Source organism: Ascidiella aspersa, chromosome 7, assembly GCF_963924565.1.
Source record: "Ascidiella aspersa chromosome 7, kaAscAspe10.2, whole genome shotgun sequence".
Classification (NCBI taxonomy): Eukaryota; Metazoa; Chordata; class Ascidiacea; order Phlebobranchia; family Ascidiidae; genus Ascidiella; species Ascidiella aspersa.
In genome coordinates this window covers 31,263,167-31,281,136 of record NC_139453.1, presented here as the reverse complement: position 1 = coordinate 31,281,136, position 17,970 = coordinate 31,263,167, and the positions used below count along the sequence as shown (strand labels likewise).

Below are 17,970 nucleotides of genomic sequence, written 5' to 3'. Positions count from 1 at the left end.
CATTGTGATCTGACAAAGCTACAAGGAATAGTTTGTGACAGAACAGTGTATTGTGATGTCATACACAAAATGCAAGTAGTTAATTTAAGGATAAATTAAGACTTTCTAAATATAGATTAGAAAGAGGAATTTTTATGGACCCCAGTTTAATAGATTTTGAGTTACGACTTTTAAACATATATAATACCAGGAGGTAAAAAAAAAACATTTATTGCAGTTAAATTAGATTATTTACCTTTCAAATAATATGAAAACAGGAACTTTAAAAAGTTGAAATAACACTATAATGCCTTGTATGCGATGCACTTTTTTATGGGTGTGAAATAAACAGATTAACCTTTTTGATTTAAAATGTCACGTTCAGGCGAATAACTCGTTTTTGTCGTTAGAATTTGTAAAAAAATAACGATGATTAGTTTAAAATTTTACAGCAGTTTAACCATTTTAAAAAAACAAATTTCAAATTATATCATCCTATTTGAAGAAATAACATTGATTTTATTTCCTGAATAATTTAAATGAATTCATTTTTATAGATTACCATCTCCAGAGAAGTTGAATAAAAAAAATTTGCAAATTTAAAAATCTTTAAATAAATCGAAATCATGTTCACCAACATAATGTCGGACGGGGTCGAGGTGGTTGACACAACGCATAAGGGGAGGGGGCTCATCTCAAGCAGGAAGTACGAAACTGGACAACTTATTATGAGGCAACAACCATATGCTTACGTCATAATGGGCAGCCACACGCAGACCGCGTGCCACTATTGTCTCACGTGTCCTGGACAGGTAAGCATATTTTTTTTGTATGTTTGGAATTACAAAACACTTAATCATTTTTTGCTACGATCATGATTCCTTTAAAATAAAAATCAAGTAAATTTAAGCTTTGCGATCATATTACCAAATTCACGGCTCAAGTTTCTTATTAATTTATTTTATTTTTGCTACAATATTCGCAAAATAAGCATAAATTCGTTTGTAATGGTTTATTTATAAAACCTGAACAATAAAAATGGATTTAAAATTTTTCTTCAAACTTTTTACAGCTAACTTAAATCGCCCCTGGAACATTAAAACCTCCTTTTCAACCCTCGCCTAATAATTTGCGCAACATTACCCCCAGTGACGTAACAACCGATTTTTGCAGCCGGACCGCCCTAACGTGAAGCAGCTTCTCAAATGTGGGGGTTGCAAGTTCGCAAGATATTGCAGCAAGGAATGCCAGAAGAAAGGTTGGGTTGACCACAAGATGGAGTGCCCGGCTATAAAGCGGGTGTTCCCGGGGCAACCGATCGATCAAACGCGACTCGTTGCTAGGATACTGTGGAGGCGACAACGAGAGGGCGCTAAAGAGCAAGAGGAAGTGAAGATTACGGTAACTTTCGGTTTTATTCAAGGGGAATTTTCTGTTTTTATGTCATTTTTTACAAATATGCAACAATTTTTTACAAATATGCTCAACGAATAATTTTTAAAGTTCTGCTTCTGTATAACGTTCTTAAAAAATATGACGTAACAATAGCAACATATTTACGAGACCATATATTCTTGTCTTAAAAGGCACAAATCAGACCAAGATAATTTGATTCTATATTGTATTGTCATAATGTAAAAACAACCTCAAACTATAACATAAATATATCAATAAAAGTGACGTATAGAATAAACATTCCTGAAATTAGGACTTTTATCTAAAACGAAAAGAGCCTTAAACCATTTTTTTACTATTCTGCATCATTTAAATTGCCCATAACAATGGGAACAAGCGTGAATTGTGACGTAACAGTGCTCAATTGTTAGGAACTGGTGGACCACCTCGAGAAGCGAACCAAGGAAGAGAAGGCGGATCTTGATGAGAAGGTTTACAGCTTCGGTGATTACTTCACTTATGACGCAATGCCAGAGAGTGATGACGTCATGCTGCATTTGTTCGCAACAATCGATTGCAACGCGGTCGGGTAAGTACCAGAAGTGATACCAATAAATTAAATTTTTTTTTTGGAATAGGCACAGTGTGCGTTTGTAAATTTTAATCTGACTATTGACTTGTCTTTTGTGTTTTGTCTGACTTCATGGATCATAAATAACAAAAGAATAAATTATTTTATCACATTTTTGACAACAATGAATTGAATTTCAATGGACTTAAATCCCAAACCCTTTCTGCAAAGTGTAAACCCTAGGTTGGTAGCACAAGATTGTTCTATTGTTTCCAGGTTAAACGACCACAAAGGCCTGCAAACAATCGCTGTAGGAATCTACCCTCTGGCGTCGTTACTCAACCATGACTGCAACCCTAACTGCGTTGCCACTAACAACGGAACTGACCTTGAGGTAAGATTGCGCAATAAATGGAAGAAGCATAAAAAAACTAAATATCGTTAATAATGATGTTTCAGATTAGTTTTTTTGTTTTAAAAACACCATTGCAGTAAAATCAAACCGAATTGAAGCAGATGACAGAAAAAAATGCCAAATAGCGAAATTCATAGATAGTTAGTTATCCATTAGTCGCAACAAAATTTCTCTTTGAAAACATAATTTTTGTCACATTGCAACTGGGAAGTTCTGTGTTGGTAAATGATCCTTAAAATCTCACTTATTCTCCAGTTGAGGGCGCTGCGTCCCATACCAGCCGATGAAGAATTGTGCATCGCCTACGTTGACTGCTTGGAGACTACAGAAAACAGGCGCGAAAAGCTAATGTCGCAATATTACTTCAAGTGCGAGTGCAACTTGTGTTGCCAAGGTAACCAAACAAAACGTGTATTTGCCAAAAAATACTTTCCAAAAATTCTTTTAGAATTGATGGCTTAAAAGTGGTAAAAACTTGGCGAGAAAATCAAATCTTTTTTATAGAAAAGATAAGATTTACTTTTGTTTATTTTTCACTAAAAAACTAAAAATTGAAACCCTATTTAAAGTTAGACAGTTGCTAAAGCATTTAATATTTTCCAGCCTTCCTAACCTAACATAACAATGATAAAAAGCATCGGTTTTGAAATCTAGTTGCATCTTATGACGTAACAATTTCAAATATCCCACTATTGCACAACAATAAAGGTGTTATTACGTCACAGGGGGCGAGATAGAGGACTTGAAGTCAGCTGTTCTGTCGCCAAGCATCAAGGAGGAAAGTATTAAGTACATCAACCAGTTCTCCAAGGACATGCTCAAGCGAATTAACTCGACTAAAGAGGTAAGTGGAGAAAAAGAACACAAGTTTTCGTAAATATGTTGAAGTGTGGTTGTAAGATTTGTCGAAAATAGCATGGAACGTATACTTTTGGCAGTTGGATCTGTTTAAAAACGTACTATTCCGTTACCAATATTACCAATAACATATAATTTATGGTCGACTAAGAAATTAAAAAAAAACTGTTCGACCAACTGAAGTTAATTACGCTCTTTTTAAAGATAAACTGTAAAGCTTTGCTGGCAAAATGTAGCATTCGAACAATTTACTTCAACTTTGTACTACAAAAATAAAGTTTTTTTTCACTTTAAAAAATTCAATTGTAGCAAAAAGTAGACTTTATAAATAGTCCTCTGTTTTTTTTCGAAAACTAATTTGAAAAAATGTTATTTTGCGACCAAATGAGCAACTTTTATTTTACTTTCTTACAGAAGCAGAATTGGGAACGAATGAGCAATCAAGTTCTTGGAACTCTCGGTCAGCAAGATTGTGTCATCACAGACACCAACGTTCGAAAGCTCGCCATTCTCAGTATGACGTCATAATAACTATACCTATGTTTTAGTATTTTGAAGTAAAGCTAACTTATGTAGCAATAAATCGAGTTTTGTTGTGTAACGAACATTCCATATTTTTACCTTGAAACTGACTGATATAAAGTTAATTACTGCAATTAAAACAACTACCCCATAGGCACCAGAGTGTTAAGTTTAGCACGGCAAAATCAATACAAATGCCAGGTCAATATTTGGAATAAACGCTGTAGAATCTGTGTAGTAAATATTGCTTTAAAATACTTATTGTAAATGTTGTTCGTGTGTATAGTACACACACCTTCTAAACCCCGTTTAACTCGTTGTAGGTGCGCAGATCAAGCGCTAAAAGTCCAGTGCTATAATATTTTATATTAAGAATATATATTCTTTGTTAACCGCCCTTAAAAATGATTTTGGTAAAATTCTACGCTTTTAGCTCCTAATAAAATAAATTAATATATTAACCACTCTAGACCTTTTTTAACTGGTTGTATTTGTTCAGATCTAGCGGTTGAGGTCCAGTCCTACCTTCGACGACAAGACAGCGCACTGGAGTTTGCTCAGAGGGTTGCTGATGCTTACATGAAGTTGTTACCCAAGGTTCACCCTACTCTGGGGATGTACCTTATGAGGGTGAGTGCAATATAACTGTAAGGTTAGGACTGAAAATGTAACTTTTGAGTGTTTTATTATTGGATGCCCCAAAATAGTCACAAAGTATTTGGGGGTAAGAATTATACCTCATTTCATTCTTTTGGTATTTATGCTGTGTCTTATTAAACCAATAGACTTCAAAATATTTACCATTTGAAGTGTACATACCATAACAGCTATAGAAAAAGCATCTTCATGATTTTAGCTTTGAACAAAATTTATTATTAGAAAATGCCAATAAAACTTTTATTTTTTTGTTTGTTTTTTGTTTAGTATTTTGTTTGACATAATTTAGGCAAATATTTCAACCAAAGTTTACTCTTTAGCTTGGCATCCTGCAATGGCAACTCCAAAAGAACGTTGAAGCTTTGGAAACACTGGGAAAATCGGCGTCCATAATATCGGTAAGTGTGTCTATTAGTTATACGCAACCATAATCTAATCGTTTTTTTAGGTATACTGCCTTTGTTACATTAAAGACCGCACAAAAGTCAATTAAATATTAAAAATATTTCTAAAATAACCTAGTCGTAACATGTTTTTGTTCCTTTGTAACAATTTTCTGCCGTTAAAGCAACACATTTATTGAATTCGCAGAAAACCTTCGGTGAGGATCACTCCCTTTTTAAAGAACTTTTGGGTTTGATTCAGCAAGTCCGCATGGAGTCGCACATGAGCAAGAGCAGTCAGCGCGAAATGAGAGTCGCCAAAAAACGCGCTGGTTTGAGGCTACCAAGCGCTTTTTGACGTCATATTCATGGACAATTAGAACTATTTGAATGTATACGTTTAACCTAATTGAAATCCTGTAAATTGAACCAATTTTGTTTTACACAAATGTCAGTTTTGATCAACTTTTAATAATTTTTTATAGATTACGTCACTATTGTGTTTGTGGCCCCTTTTTTAGCAAACAGGTTTTCTCTTTTTATCTATTTCTCCCTGCTTACTATTCTTTTAAATTCGTTTCCACCTTAATCCCCTTTGCTCTCCAATCACTTCTCTATCTTTCTTTAACTAATTTGATTCTGTCAACTTTCTCTTTTCAACCAATTCTCTTTTCTGCCTTTCCAGTCTTTTTCCTTAATTTAATTTAGGCTTCAGTTAAAAACATACACCCACTTTGCTTTCTAATCACTTCTTTATCTTTCTTCAATTAATTTCTCTCTCTTAACTTTTTCTATTAAACTACTTCTCTATTCTGCTTTCCTTTCTATATTTTTCTATTTAAAATTATTTTAAGCTTCAGTTAAAACCTTTCCTCTCCAATCACTTCTCTATCTTTCCTAAAATAATTTTACCATCTTAACTTTATTTTTTTTACCAAACCTCTTTTACCTTTCTGCCTTCCTAGTTCCTAACTATATCTTTTCTACTAAATTTTTTTTCAGAACTTTACTTCCACCTTCTTTATCTTTCTTTAATCATTTCTCATTTTCTATTCTTGGTTGCTTCTTTCCCCGAACTCCTTCTCTATCAGCCACTTCTTGTTTCTGCTAATTGCAACTTAATCCACTTTCTCATCACTTCTCTATCTTTCTTGAAATAATTTTACTATCTGAACTTTCATCTTTCTTACCAAACCTTTTCTTTATTCTGATTTCCTATCAACTTCTTTCTTATATTCTTTTAAGCTTCAGTTGAAAACTTTCACCTCTATAATTACTTCTCCATCTTTCTTAAAATATTTTTACTATCTTTACTTTCATGTTTTTCACCCAACTTTTACTTTTACTTTGCTTTCCTATCAATATCTTTCTACTTGGTTTTAGGAACTTTACTTTCGCCTTCTTCATCTTTCTTGAATCAATTTTTCATCTTCTATTTCTTCTTTGCTTTATTTTCCAAAAACTTCTTCTCTATTGCCCACTTTTGTTTCTACTGATTTCTTCCTAATTTCTAATCTGTTAAGCTTCAGTTTTAAACTTTATCCTTTCATTTTTAACCTTCTCGTTTCTATCTATCTTTAAACTTTGCTTTCTCATCTTATCACTCTATATTGATTTCTTCAAACTGTTTTTACTTTAAGACAGTCTTTACCTTTTTTCTGTGTTACTTTTTTCAAAAATATTTCAAATACATCTCATTTTTTTTCTCTTTCTATTTTATCTTCTAAAGATTTTCCTCCTTTCTTCACTAATTCTATCCTTTGAGTTTCTTCTTCCCTTCTTTACAATTTCTAGTCAACATTTTCTTTCCCTATTTTCTTAAACTTCTCCAATACTTTACTATCCCTTCTACAACTATCTTCGCATTCGAAACTCTCGTCTTGTTTATTCTCTACTTTGCTTTCTTTCTCTTTTCCTTTTAGATCTTTCCCCTTTTTTGTACCTTACCCTTTCCTCTTGTTTTCTTTATTCAAATTCTTCTCGACCTTCTTAAAACAATTATTTACTACTTTTCCTACTTTTAAAATCTTTTGAAATATATAAATTCTTCTTTTAATGATTAAATTCCCAATTATTGAAATAAAACCCAATTATTGAAGTATTCTGCAGGATTTTTTTGTTTTATACGGCAACTACAATTTATCCCAAACTTATTGGTAACCGGCCAGAACCAAAAGTTTTATTATATTTGAAAATCTCTATCCTTTTTCCTTTATCTCTTATATATACTTGTCCTTACTTCCCCTTTCTCTAATTTCTTTTCCTCCTCTCATTCCTTTCCTAACTACTTTTCTCTTACTTCTCTCTTTTGTTTGTCTCCTTTAAATCTTTGTTTTTTTAGACCAGTGTTTCTCAACCTTTTTAGCGTCGACCCAACTATTAAATGTTAAGTATAACCTTGAAGCTTTGGCGACCAAATTATTTTCACTTAACTTTTTCTAAGTGAACAAACCTTAAGACATTACCATAAATATGTTCTTTATGATTAGCCATGTCTTTATATTGGTTCCACAATTTGCCTAAGTATAATAGAAAATCTTGCTGATAACCGACCTCAATAAATCTAACCAATTTTAATTACTTTAGTCAATTTTTACCAATTTGGGGTCGTGACCTTTAGGCTGAGAAACACTGGATTAAACTCGCCAACTCTTTCTCTTCCCCATATTTTCTCTTTCTTTCGCTCTTCCTCACTCTTTATCTCTCTCTTTTTCTCCCATTTTTTCTCTCGCTCCCAATCTTGCTCTCCAACTATTGCGTTCCATTTCTTATTCTCTCGGAAGTTCTCTCTCACTTATCCGATCTCTCTTTCTCCTGCTCTTTATTTTCCTGCCTTTTTCTCTTTCTTTCCCTCTCCCGTTTTATCTCTCTTTCCCCCTCTTGTTTTCTTTCTTACTCTCGCTATCCAACTCCTGTGTCCTAATTTTCTTTTGCTTTTAAACGCTATCACTTATTCTATCTTTCTTCTATATTTTCGATTTTCTCTCTTTTCTACATTTTTCTTTTTCTTCCACTTTTTTCTCACCTTCCACCTATCAACCTTTTTTATCTTTTTAACTTTAATTCTTTCTTTCTATCAAAACTATTTTTCTCTATATTTTTCACTTTCTAAATTTACATTTTATTCTTTACACGACTTTCTAAAAAAATCTCTTACTTCTTTTTTACTAAAAATCTCTTTCTTCCTTTTTTTCTAAAAAAAATTCTTACTTCTATTAAAAAGTATATTCTTTAACTATATATTTTTTTTAACTTCCTTTCCTTCTCCCATTCACTTTTATCTTCCACCTTCTTTTTTCTTCTCTTCTGTTTTCAACTTTACTTTCATTTCATTGCTTCCTTAACTCATTTTCTTTTTCATTTATCTTTCTTCTTCACACAAACTCTTGTTTAAATCGTTTCTTTTCTTTCAGTAACTTTCTAAAAAACTTCTTATTCGACAAAGCTTAATCTTAAATTTCCTTTCATTTCTTCTCTTCTCTTTAAAAGAGAACTTCATACATTTTCTTCTGAAACTTTGCTAAAGATTGCCAACAATGCTCTTTGATTTCCTCTCAATCTTTTCTTTTCCTTTGTCTTACTTCTAAAGTTACTTTCTTTACCTTTGTTGTTATCCACTATAACTTTTCTATTTTTAACCCCTTCTGTTCTATCAATATTTTTCTTTCTTAGTTCCTACTATAACTTCTACTTTGCTTTATAGTTCTTAACTTTCTTTTCTAAACTTATTTTTCTCTATAATTCTTTAAACTTCTATTACTTTCATTCTATCCCTTTCTTTGAAAAACTATTTAAATTCTTCTACTTTTCATCTTCTTTCTACCACCCGTTTTTTTTAACCTTTATATTTATCTAATTTAACTTGGTGCCACAAACACAATATGAAAAAAAATTTTAATTGAAACGCATTATTTACCTAATGAAAACACTTATATATTTTTCAGTTGTTTAAAAATCGACAGATGAACTCAATATTTGATTGGTATAAATTGCACAGTTATTATTTATTTTTGTTTTGTATATTCACTGCATTTACTTTTTGTATATATTGTAAAACTGCTACTTTTTTCAAACAAACGACTTTTAATGAAATCATGATTTATTATTACGTTTATTGTTTTATTTCTGTAAATATTTTTGTTTTTTTATTGTTTAGTTGAGTTGTCGGTTTTTTAATTAAACGAGCCAATTGCATTTCTGCGATCAGTCACGTGGTCATTTTACCAAGTCGCCTTATTTGGAGCGTCTACGCTGCCAATTGTTACGTTATACACCGTAATAACAATATACCGGAATAGTTGCGGATGCGCTCCCGCCAAATGCAACCACGTGATATCGTGGACCAATAACAAACTCGATTCTCCCGCCAACTTTGACCACGTGATTCCCCTGAGAGACAATTGACCCTGATACGTCATAAACATCGTTTGTTATTTCAGTACAACTTGTTTTTTACCCGCCAAATAAACTTTTAACCTTGTATACGGGTCGGTGATGGTTGCAGAGCGAAAACGTCTTGCTAAACACAACAAGCAGTCTTTAGGAAATGTTTAAAGCAAGTGTTTCTAACGGTTGTTAAAAGTAATTACTGTTGGGGTCAAAACAGGGTTAGATTAACCATTAAGTAAATAAGCACGGTTGAAATAATTTTTGCTTTCTCAAATAAGTTAAACCTCTCTATATTTTTAGATGGATAATATTTTGTGTGGTTTGTTGTTTTATAGCTTGAATGACGCATATAGGGCGCCAAAGTCTTAAGTGCTTACATGGAGCCTCTAAAATTCATAATAATCCTGGGTCATTGCCCCCTAAAGTTGAGCAGAACCACCAGAATATTTGAGCAGTTACGCTTGCTTGTCACGAACTTGGACAATCAGCTGGTAAGACTCGGCGTTAATTACCGACAGCCTGATTCAGAAGTGCTTAATCACAGAATATACACGATCTGTATATGAATGTTTCAGTTAATTAGGTTTTTCAAGTATTCTTCTTAGTTTTAAAGATTAAACAAAACGGAAGAAAAACTTATTTTTTGACAAACTATGTGTGCACAGTTAGATTTTTTGCGTTGGCAAATAATGGCGAAAATATCTTTAAAACAATGAAACCCTAACGTCCTTGATACCACCCTAGGGCCTATGTGTCGGACGAGTAACGATATTACCACTTGCCATCGGTTATCGGCCCCGATCCGATATTATCGGACATAGCTAGACGAAATATTCCTTAATTTCGTCAAAACAATATTTTCTTGCCCTTGATGAGACATTTTGCAAAACCAGAACCTTTTATGGAACCCAGCTTCCATATTATTACTAGCGACAACTTATTCAAACATTAATCCACGTTAAGGCTTGAGAAAGGACCGAGTTAAACCATGAGATTAACCGATGGTTTAATGGCGGGTTATTATTGGCACGAGATCACTATGATGTCACAGAGACAGCGGTACGTCTAGTAAACAGTCGCGATGCAGGGGGAGAAATGCCCCCCATGTCTGCATCCAATTACCATGGGACCTTTTGTCTGTATATATTCAAGTGTTAAGCGAGGTCTCTATCAAACCAAGCGAAGATACTTGAAGCTTATCGAGAAGATATCAATTTAAAGGAACTTCTAAAAGGCAAAAGGTAAATTATGCGAATTCATTTAACTTTTTACCGAATACTTCATTGGTAATTATAATTATTTATAAGTTATTAATCAAGATAAAATTATAACGACAAATATTTAAGGTAATTATTATTTAATTGGGAATTGTTAATGACTGTTACACGACTGATAAAATGCTAATTTTTCAGGAAAAGAACCATTTTGCGACATCATCGATTTCTACAGCAAAATAACATTAATTCAGGTGAAAGTTAATTGGAAGTAAATCTCTTACGTAACGGTAAAATCAATTTATTAATAAGGCTGATTGTTGGCAAATAATGCCGCCCTTATCGACCCTTTGTTAGCAGACAATCGATAATCAGCTCTATTCGCGATACTCTGGATCGATAATCGAATAATTTCTGCTCTTTCCTGTAGATTAGAGCAAGTTGTGACGGAACAAAGCCATGGTTAAAAGCCCCATTGTTACGCACGTTCGACGAAGAATGTTCTCGAGTGGAGAGATTTACAAGGTAGGTAGAGTGTGCAGTATAAAAGGCTTAGTTATAATTCAGCAATTTATTGTATTTTTTAATAAGCAATTAGGTGACCAAATGTGGATAGTAAATTATTTTTGATTACTTCGATTATTAGAATGTAGTTCAACTTATAATACGGTAAAATCTAAAAAAAAAGTTTCGTTTTGTAATCAATTTAGTCCAACAATGTTTTTGGCCGTTGAAAATATTACGAAAAACTTTAATATCAAAAACGATTCAGTTTAAAGAGTCCTAAAAAAAAGCAATTGTTTTTTATGGGTTTTAATATTTCGTTAACATCTTTAACAACATTTAACTTTTCCGCCGAGATTTTATCGCTTAACTTTAATTAGGTTAAAACTAAATTAAATCTTTTTTGAGGCTTTTAAACAATGTGAACATCTTTAACCATTTACAACCAATTGGAATTTCAAAATGTTTCTACTCGTTCAAATTGGATAAAACATCAGCCTTTTCACTGAGTAGTGGTGTATGTTATACATTATACGATGTGCCCATGTACATTGTACGCTGTGCTTATAGCAAGGGTGGGTCGAATATGCTTCTCGTCAATCGATGTAAATATAGTTATGACAGTTGAAAGTAGCTCGTGAGTTTAACGTCCACTGCTATCCCTGTAGTTTTATAAACGCGCACAAACCAAGGAAACCAATCACTAAAGACTTCTGTTGCAAAAGTGGTCGGCGTATGACTTGGAATATATCTCACGCTAACTAGAGTGTTATTCAGACGGTAAGGTAAAAATTAGGCAGTCTAAAAACTGCATTACTTATAACTAAGCAAAAAACAATTCAAAATATTTGCCTAAACTACCATACCAATTTGTACTGAAACTGTTTAAACCGCGGTAGTTATTCTAGATTACTTTTACTGCCTTGTGGCTTTATAATTCCATTTTCAGAACGATTTTTAGATATAAAGCGAAACACAATTAACATATCACAGGTTTCTCAAGACACATTTGCTTGAAACTTAGTTAGAAAAGCCGTTTGCGGAGTTTATTCTTGTTTAAATTGTGTGCGATGGGCTTTAGAATTGATTAATTTGCTTGAATTCCTTCTATATTTGCCACTAATTTCTTGATGTGTGTTTTAACAGCTTAGGTTGGATTCGTGTGAATCAAAAGAATCTTCTTCTACTTTCAACTTTCTGCCAACTTACGAAGACGAAGTTTTCGAAGAAAATCAAGTTTTAAAGGTGCGGAGAATTATGTTTGCTAGATGGGAAAGTAATATAAAGCTGTACCGTAAGTTAACCTTAAAACAAGGATGTTAAATTTCCTAATATGTAACGTGTTTAAGATTCCCCAATCACATACCTACATGAATCACTTTAAAAGATGTCAATTCCTTGTGGAAATTTTAGTCATGAATTGGTTAAATCTATAATATTACTTGAAATGTTTTTAACTTTTTGAAAACATATGCGATTGTGTCTGATTTAAGATCTTTTATCAATATTGTCGCTCGCTTCAAAATACTTTTTTAATTCGAATCGTTTCATCTGTCCTGTTTACATTTATTGCCATTTATCGTAAATTTATATTGAACAGAAATTCTTTACCCAACTGAGTATGACGTCACAAGTGCATAGTGTCGTCATACTGGGTGAATTGAGCGTGGGCAAGTCGGCATTGTGTCGTGGTTTCTTCCACAATGGATTGTTAGGTCACAATGAATGTGATTGTGACGAAGTGGAGTCTCCAAATTACTTCGGAGCAACTTCACTGAACCGTGAGAATTACTTTAACAAATTATTTTACGTTTTCTGGTTTTGAATTAGGGTCAGACATTTTGTGAGACATTAAAGTGAAATATATTTCGCCTATAATCGCATCATTATACATTTAAAAAAATATTGATAAATTTTGTTTCCTTCGAAGTAATTATTGTCATTTCTTCACAACGGTAATTCGATAACTTTTAATAAACATTCAGTTTGCTATTTTTGCATTAATTATTTTTTATTGCAACAATAATCTTTTATATGACGTCGTTAAGTTCAAATATTTATTTAGTTTTTTTTGTTCTAGATAACATTTACGAACGTCCAGTTGTAATGAACGGAGAAAAATGCAAACTACGAATCCTTGACGTCAACACTGAGGTACGTCATCATGATTACGTCATTATTATCAAATAATCAGTTTCAACCATGCAGATTGTCACGTAGTAATTCCAGAATTGTTTACTTTTAAAATCAATCGCGCTTGAAATCAATTAGGTTCGGTAAGCTCAATAAACGACGCTTAGAAGTATTTTTGCTAAAATTTTGTTAAATGTAATGTTGTCACGTATTCGATGTTTACTCTGAGATCAATCACGCTTTACATATTGTTCAGCTTGTGCTCTAGAGTTGTTTGCTGTTGATAAGAAACCTTAAAACACACCAATATTTTCACACGCTCAGAATTATTCCAGAAAGCGGGATTCTTTAGAAAAATTGTCGCATTTCAATAAAACATGAGGCCGATGTTAATTGCAAAACTTGAACACGTCAGATATTTTCACGCACTTCGAAAAAATTTAAATTTAATGAAAAAATACTATTTTGCCTTGCAACCATTCTAACATATCGTTATTCACAGAAACACCTTCTGGAAAGTTGCACCGACGAAATGTCGGCAAACCTCGGTGTTTTTGTCGACGGTGGCCAAGCTTGTATCGTCGCCTACGCAGTTACCGGTAAGTGACGTCACTATTTCGTCATTAATTATAATGTAAAACTAATACATATGATACGACCTTGAACGAAAATTTAAAACCTTGAAATTTTTATTTTTTACCTGTTTTTGTTTCTTGTTTAGCATCACAACTCGTGCTGCATATTACGTCATTGTAGTTTAGATGTCCACCTACATTTATGTACATTCTGAAACCAACTTTTTAAGTTATCAATACAAGGAGGGCCGTCGGTTGACAATCTTAGTTTAAATTTGACAAAAACGCCAGTGCGACAGTAATAGTGAAAAACGCACTAAACAATCTTTGTTGCCCCACTTAACGCGAGCATGATGTTTTCCAAAGTAATTATCTGGCCGTTTACACATTCATCAAGCACTCGTACTACTTTATTATCTGACAACTTTCCTTATCTGAACAGACAGAGGAACTTTTACCACCGCCACCGAAATCCTCTCAAGGTTGTTCAACGACTTTGGATCGCGCATGCGCAGTAAGCCCGTCATACTGGTCGGAAACAAGTGCGACCTCGTGCGGAAGCGACAAGTTTCAACAAACGGTAAGTTGTGACGTCATAAAAGTACTTCTGTCGTAACAAACAACAATATTACCTTGTTTTATTACTTTTGGCCAAGAATTAAGGGTTTTTTTAAATTTTTTTTTTATAATACCGTTAATATGAATTAAAATGATATTATTGTCAATAAACCGCTTTTTATTTTAACGTTTAGATTCTTCTTAAAAACAAATTAAAACTTTTTAGCGACTTAAGCCTCACCACTTAGTCTGTCGGTTTTGTACGAATATGTTTAAAAGTTTTCGTAAAAATAAAAAAGTTTTACCAAAATATGACGTCAGCAACCATCTATTACGTCACAGAGGGAGTAAAACTGGCGCGTAAGTTCGACGTGAAGTTCATCGAGACTTCGGCGACCTTGAACCAGAACGTGGAGGAATTGTTCCAGGGAATCATCAACCAAATCCACCTCAGAAAGAACGATGCTGACGTAAGCGTGACGTCACAAGCCGATGACGTGCGCGATGTGACGTCACAACCACGTGACAGTCGAACCCCGATGGTGAAAAGGTTTAGTCGAACGTTTCTCAACCCGTTCATGAAGTGAGTTTTTGTGGAAGTTTTGTGACTTTGATTTGAAAGTAACGTAAGTTTAAAAAACGTGAGAATATTAAAAAAAGCCAAAAGTATTATAAAAATCTAGATAAGTTTTCAAAGGCTTCTGGGTTTGACGAAACATTTACCAAAATGTTTTTAGTTTATTTTAATAAATAAGATGCTCATAAACTACATTTAAAAGTTACGTTGTTTATATAATGAGTTGCACCTTACACCAAGTTAGAATGCTAATTTACTGAATTTAAGTTCATCTCTTAACCACGTGTCAATCTGTCAAGGTCAAAGAAGGACACGAGCGCAGTTAAGCGTGACGAGGACTCAGTTAGTGTGACGTCACTGAACTCTGGTGGAAAAGGCAAGAGTTTAAAGTTACGGAAACGGAGTTTGCGGAAATTCAGGAGGACCAAGACAACAGAGCTAAGACTCACGAGTCCATGCCAAGACCTTTCTGTGCTGTAACAATCCACAACAATCAGCCTATTGTGTTATAACAATCAATTAAACAATCGTAATTTAAAAGAACAATCGGCAACAATAAACTATTATGTTAAAACAATCAAATGTAATTTAATCACTTATTTTTTAATATTGCTTATTAAAAATTGCTCATAAACTTTTGTCGTTTGTAAATAATGCTTTTATTATCGCAATAATGCGTTTTCTTATTTTTTAATTTAACAGTTTTTGGAATGCTTTTTTGTGTTTTATCGATTTAACCAATTTTTGAAGTGTTGACGTCATATGAGTATCATTGTGACGTAACTACAAGTTCGTGTATTTATTAATAAACGTAACTTATTTTAGTTTGCTCTGATGAAATGTTTTTACAGAAACTTACAAAAAGATTTATATTGAAGTTAATTCCAGTATTGAAAAATAACAATAGGGAAATATTTGTGTAAATTCACATAAATTTTATAGATGTGCTTGAAATTACAAATATTTACCAAAAGTTACAGAAATTCGATGCATTTTGCTTAGTTAATCAAAGAAAAAGAAATTGAACAGCACGAAAGGGTTAATTTGAATTTTTTCACAATCCTGAAAACTTGTAAACAATCAGGGCTCGGCGTAAGTTTATTTAACGCCTTAAAATGTCGTCAACAACTTGAAGTTGCACAAACGCAAATAAACTTGTTTGTAAAGTTCGTCGTAACAGCAGCAGAAAAGATGGAATTAGGCCAAACGAAAAAATTTACAATCACTCATTTATTTGTTTGACAACAAGCAACACAGACCACCCATTGTTACGTGTGAATGCATTTCATTCTACTCTCGGGTAATAACGCCCTTTGTGATGATTATTGTGCGTCATAAAGGGTTTCTGCGCCCCGCCGAGAAGCCTTGTGTACAAGCAATCGTAAATTTTGTAAACGCCCAAATATAAGCGAACAAAAGCTTTGAGCTTCCGAGGTTAAAGCCACAATTTCAACTTGTAGCTGGATGTATTGGAAAACAAACAGCGCATTGCAGGATTTAACCAAAATTGCTAAAAAAATTAAGATTTAGTTAGATGAAGTCGATTGTTTTAACAGGTTTTTGCAATGAAAAGTCAGAATATATGCATTTAAAAATGTCAGAATATTGAATAAAATTTACAAGCTTTACAATAATGTGGAGTTTGACGTTACAACATCGAGTATTATAATTTTTTGTTTATTGGTAAGATTGCAGCATTTTGGTTTGTTAAACTCTAAAGCTAATTTGCAGTTTTGATTTTCGATTAGAAATTACAAATTTAGAACGCATAGAATGTGGTCTTGAGTGCATCGGATTAGAAAAAGTATATTTCCGCCTTTCGTGTGCCAACTTGGAACCGCTACTAAACAAACTAAAACGCCAGACTTAAAGTTTCGTAACTTATAAATCTGCCACGTAGAAGTGAAAAAACTTAACTTTAGGAGAATAAAATTTGTGAACTTTGATGGAGATTGTCTGATAAATGATTTACAATAGTATAGAGCTTCGGTTTAAATTTGACAAACTTTCACGAGTATTTCCTTTTATTTATTTTTTGTTGAAATTGCTACGAAATTGTTTCGTAAAACCCTTTTTCAAAGCAATTTAGTCACAAAATCGCATTTAAAACGCAACAGAAACTGCATTTGAGCGTATCAGATCAAAAAAATGTATTTCCGCCTTTAGTAGACGAACTTTGAAACATCAAAGCGACGAAAGCAGAAACTGTAGAGCCAGACTTATTAAGGTTGGGTTACATATAAGCCACATAAAAGTAAAACCATAGGGGCATAAATGTCATGAACTTTGTCTGATATTTTATTTAACCTATACCCGATAATTATTTGGCGTCGGGAAAACGCATTTGTTATGGACGACCAGCACCTTTGCTAATATTTACGGCTTAATAGTGTTACTGCTTCCACAAGGGTCAGATCCTAAGTTGGGTTACATATCAGCTACATTAAAAACCTTTTGGAGTCATGGAATTCATTGGAGATGGATAAAAAGAAATCGCTCCGCTGCTGTAAACGAAGTATAAACCGATGTTTCGGCAGGGTTTATAAGTGGGTATCTGCTGCTGAAACGTCGGTTTATACTTCGTTTACACCAGAAGAGCGATTTCTATTCATTGATATGTTGCCTGGTGGAGCTAATTCTATTTGATAGAGACTGTCTGCAAATGATTCACAATTTGTGGCTTATTGTGTTGGAGTGTGTTGGGAGATTAGTAAGGTTTGATTGCGATTGGAGCCAGACGTTCGAAGGGTCAGACAAGATATGTTGGTGAATCACGTGTTGCGAGGTTCGGGAAAACATAAAGACATTGATGTCTAAGAAATCGCGTTGGTCAAAATACAATAGAGGATTAACTCACGTTGGGTGGGGGGAAATGTTGTGTGTTTCACGAATAATTCCACCACCCTGAGATTTAATTGAGGCGTATTACGAATTAGATGAATTCAAGATTAAAATACTTTTATTTTAAAGTAGATACTGGGTTTATGAAGTTTAGTAAAGCGCAATTAAGGACCTCATTTTAATATGTATTTTATTTAAATTAGTTAATAGTCTAACAAAAAAGAGCTATAGGCAAAATAATATTAAATTTACTTTCAGTGTAACACTGTGCCAAGTTAGAAAGGTTATTTGAGATGATTCAAACCTATGTACGCAGCTTAATCGAATAGTTAGGCATTTTTGCTAGTCTTTTAACAAAATTGGTTTTCGCGCTTTTGTGCCGCCTCTGTGAGAATTCAA

At 33.3% G+C, this 17,970-nt stretch overlaps 2 protein-coding genes across 2 annotated transcripts; both read left to right on the top strand.

Annotated features, from left to right (window-relative positions):
• Positions 1-580: 580 nt before the first annotated feature.
• Positions 581-9,256, top strand: LOC146138983 (histone-lysine N-methyltransferase Smyd1-like). The gene is made up of 10 exons (XM_083393406.1): positions 581-791; positions 1,153-1,380; positions 1,806-1,963; positions 2,222-2,339; positions 2,616-2,754; positions 3,086-3,204; positions 3,633-3,732; positions 4,240-4,370; positions 4,718-4,795; positions 4,989-9,256. The coding sequence occupies exons 1-10, from the start codon at positions 606-608 to the stop codon at positions 5,136-5,138; spliced, it is 1,407 nt and encodes a 468-aa protein (XP_083249532.1). The 5' UTR covers positions 581-605; the 3' UTR covers positions 5,139-9,256.
• A 1,090-nt stretch (positions 9,257-10,346) lies between these two features.
• Positions 10,347-15,548, top strand: LOC146138982 (GTP-binding protein RAD-like). Its single transcript, XM_083393804.1, has 10 exons — positions 10,347-10,410; positions 10,582-10,637; positions 10,814-10,908; positions 12,034-12,132; positions 12,488-12,668; positions 12,968-13,041; positions 13,523-13,619; positions 14,038-14,175; positions 14,496-14,736; positions 15,030-15,548. Exons 3-10 carry the CDS (start codon positions 10,843-10,845, stop codon positions 15,208-15,210), a joined length of 1,077 nt encoding a protein of 358 aa, XP_083249930.1. The 5' UTR covers positions 10,347-10,410; positions 10,582-10,637; positions 10,814-10,842; the 3' UTR covers positions 15,211-15,548.
• The last annotated feature ends 2,422 nt before the right edge of the window (positions 15,549-17,970 follow it).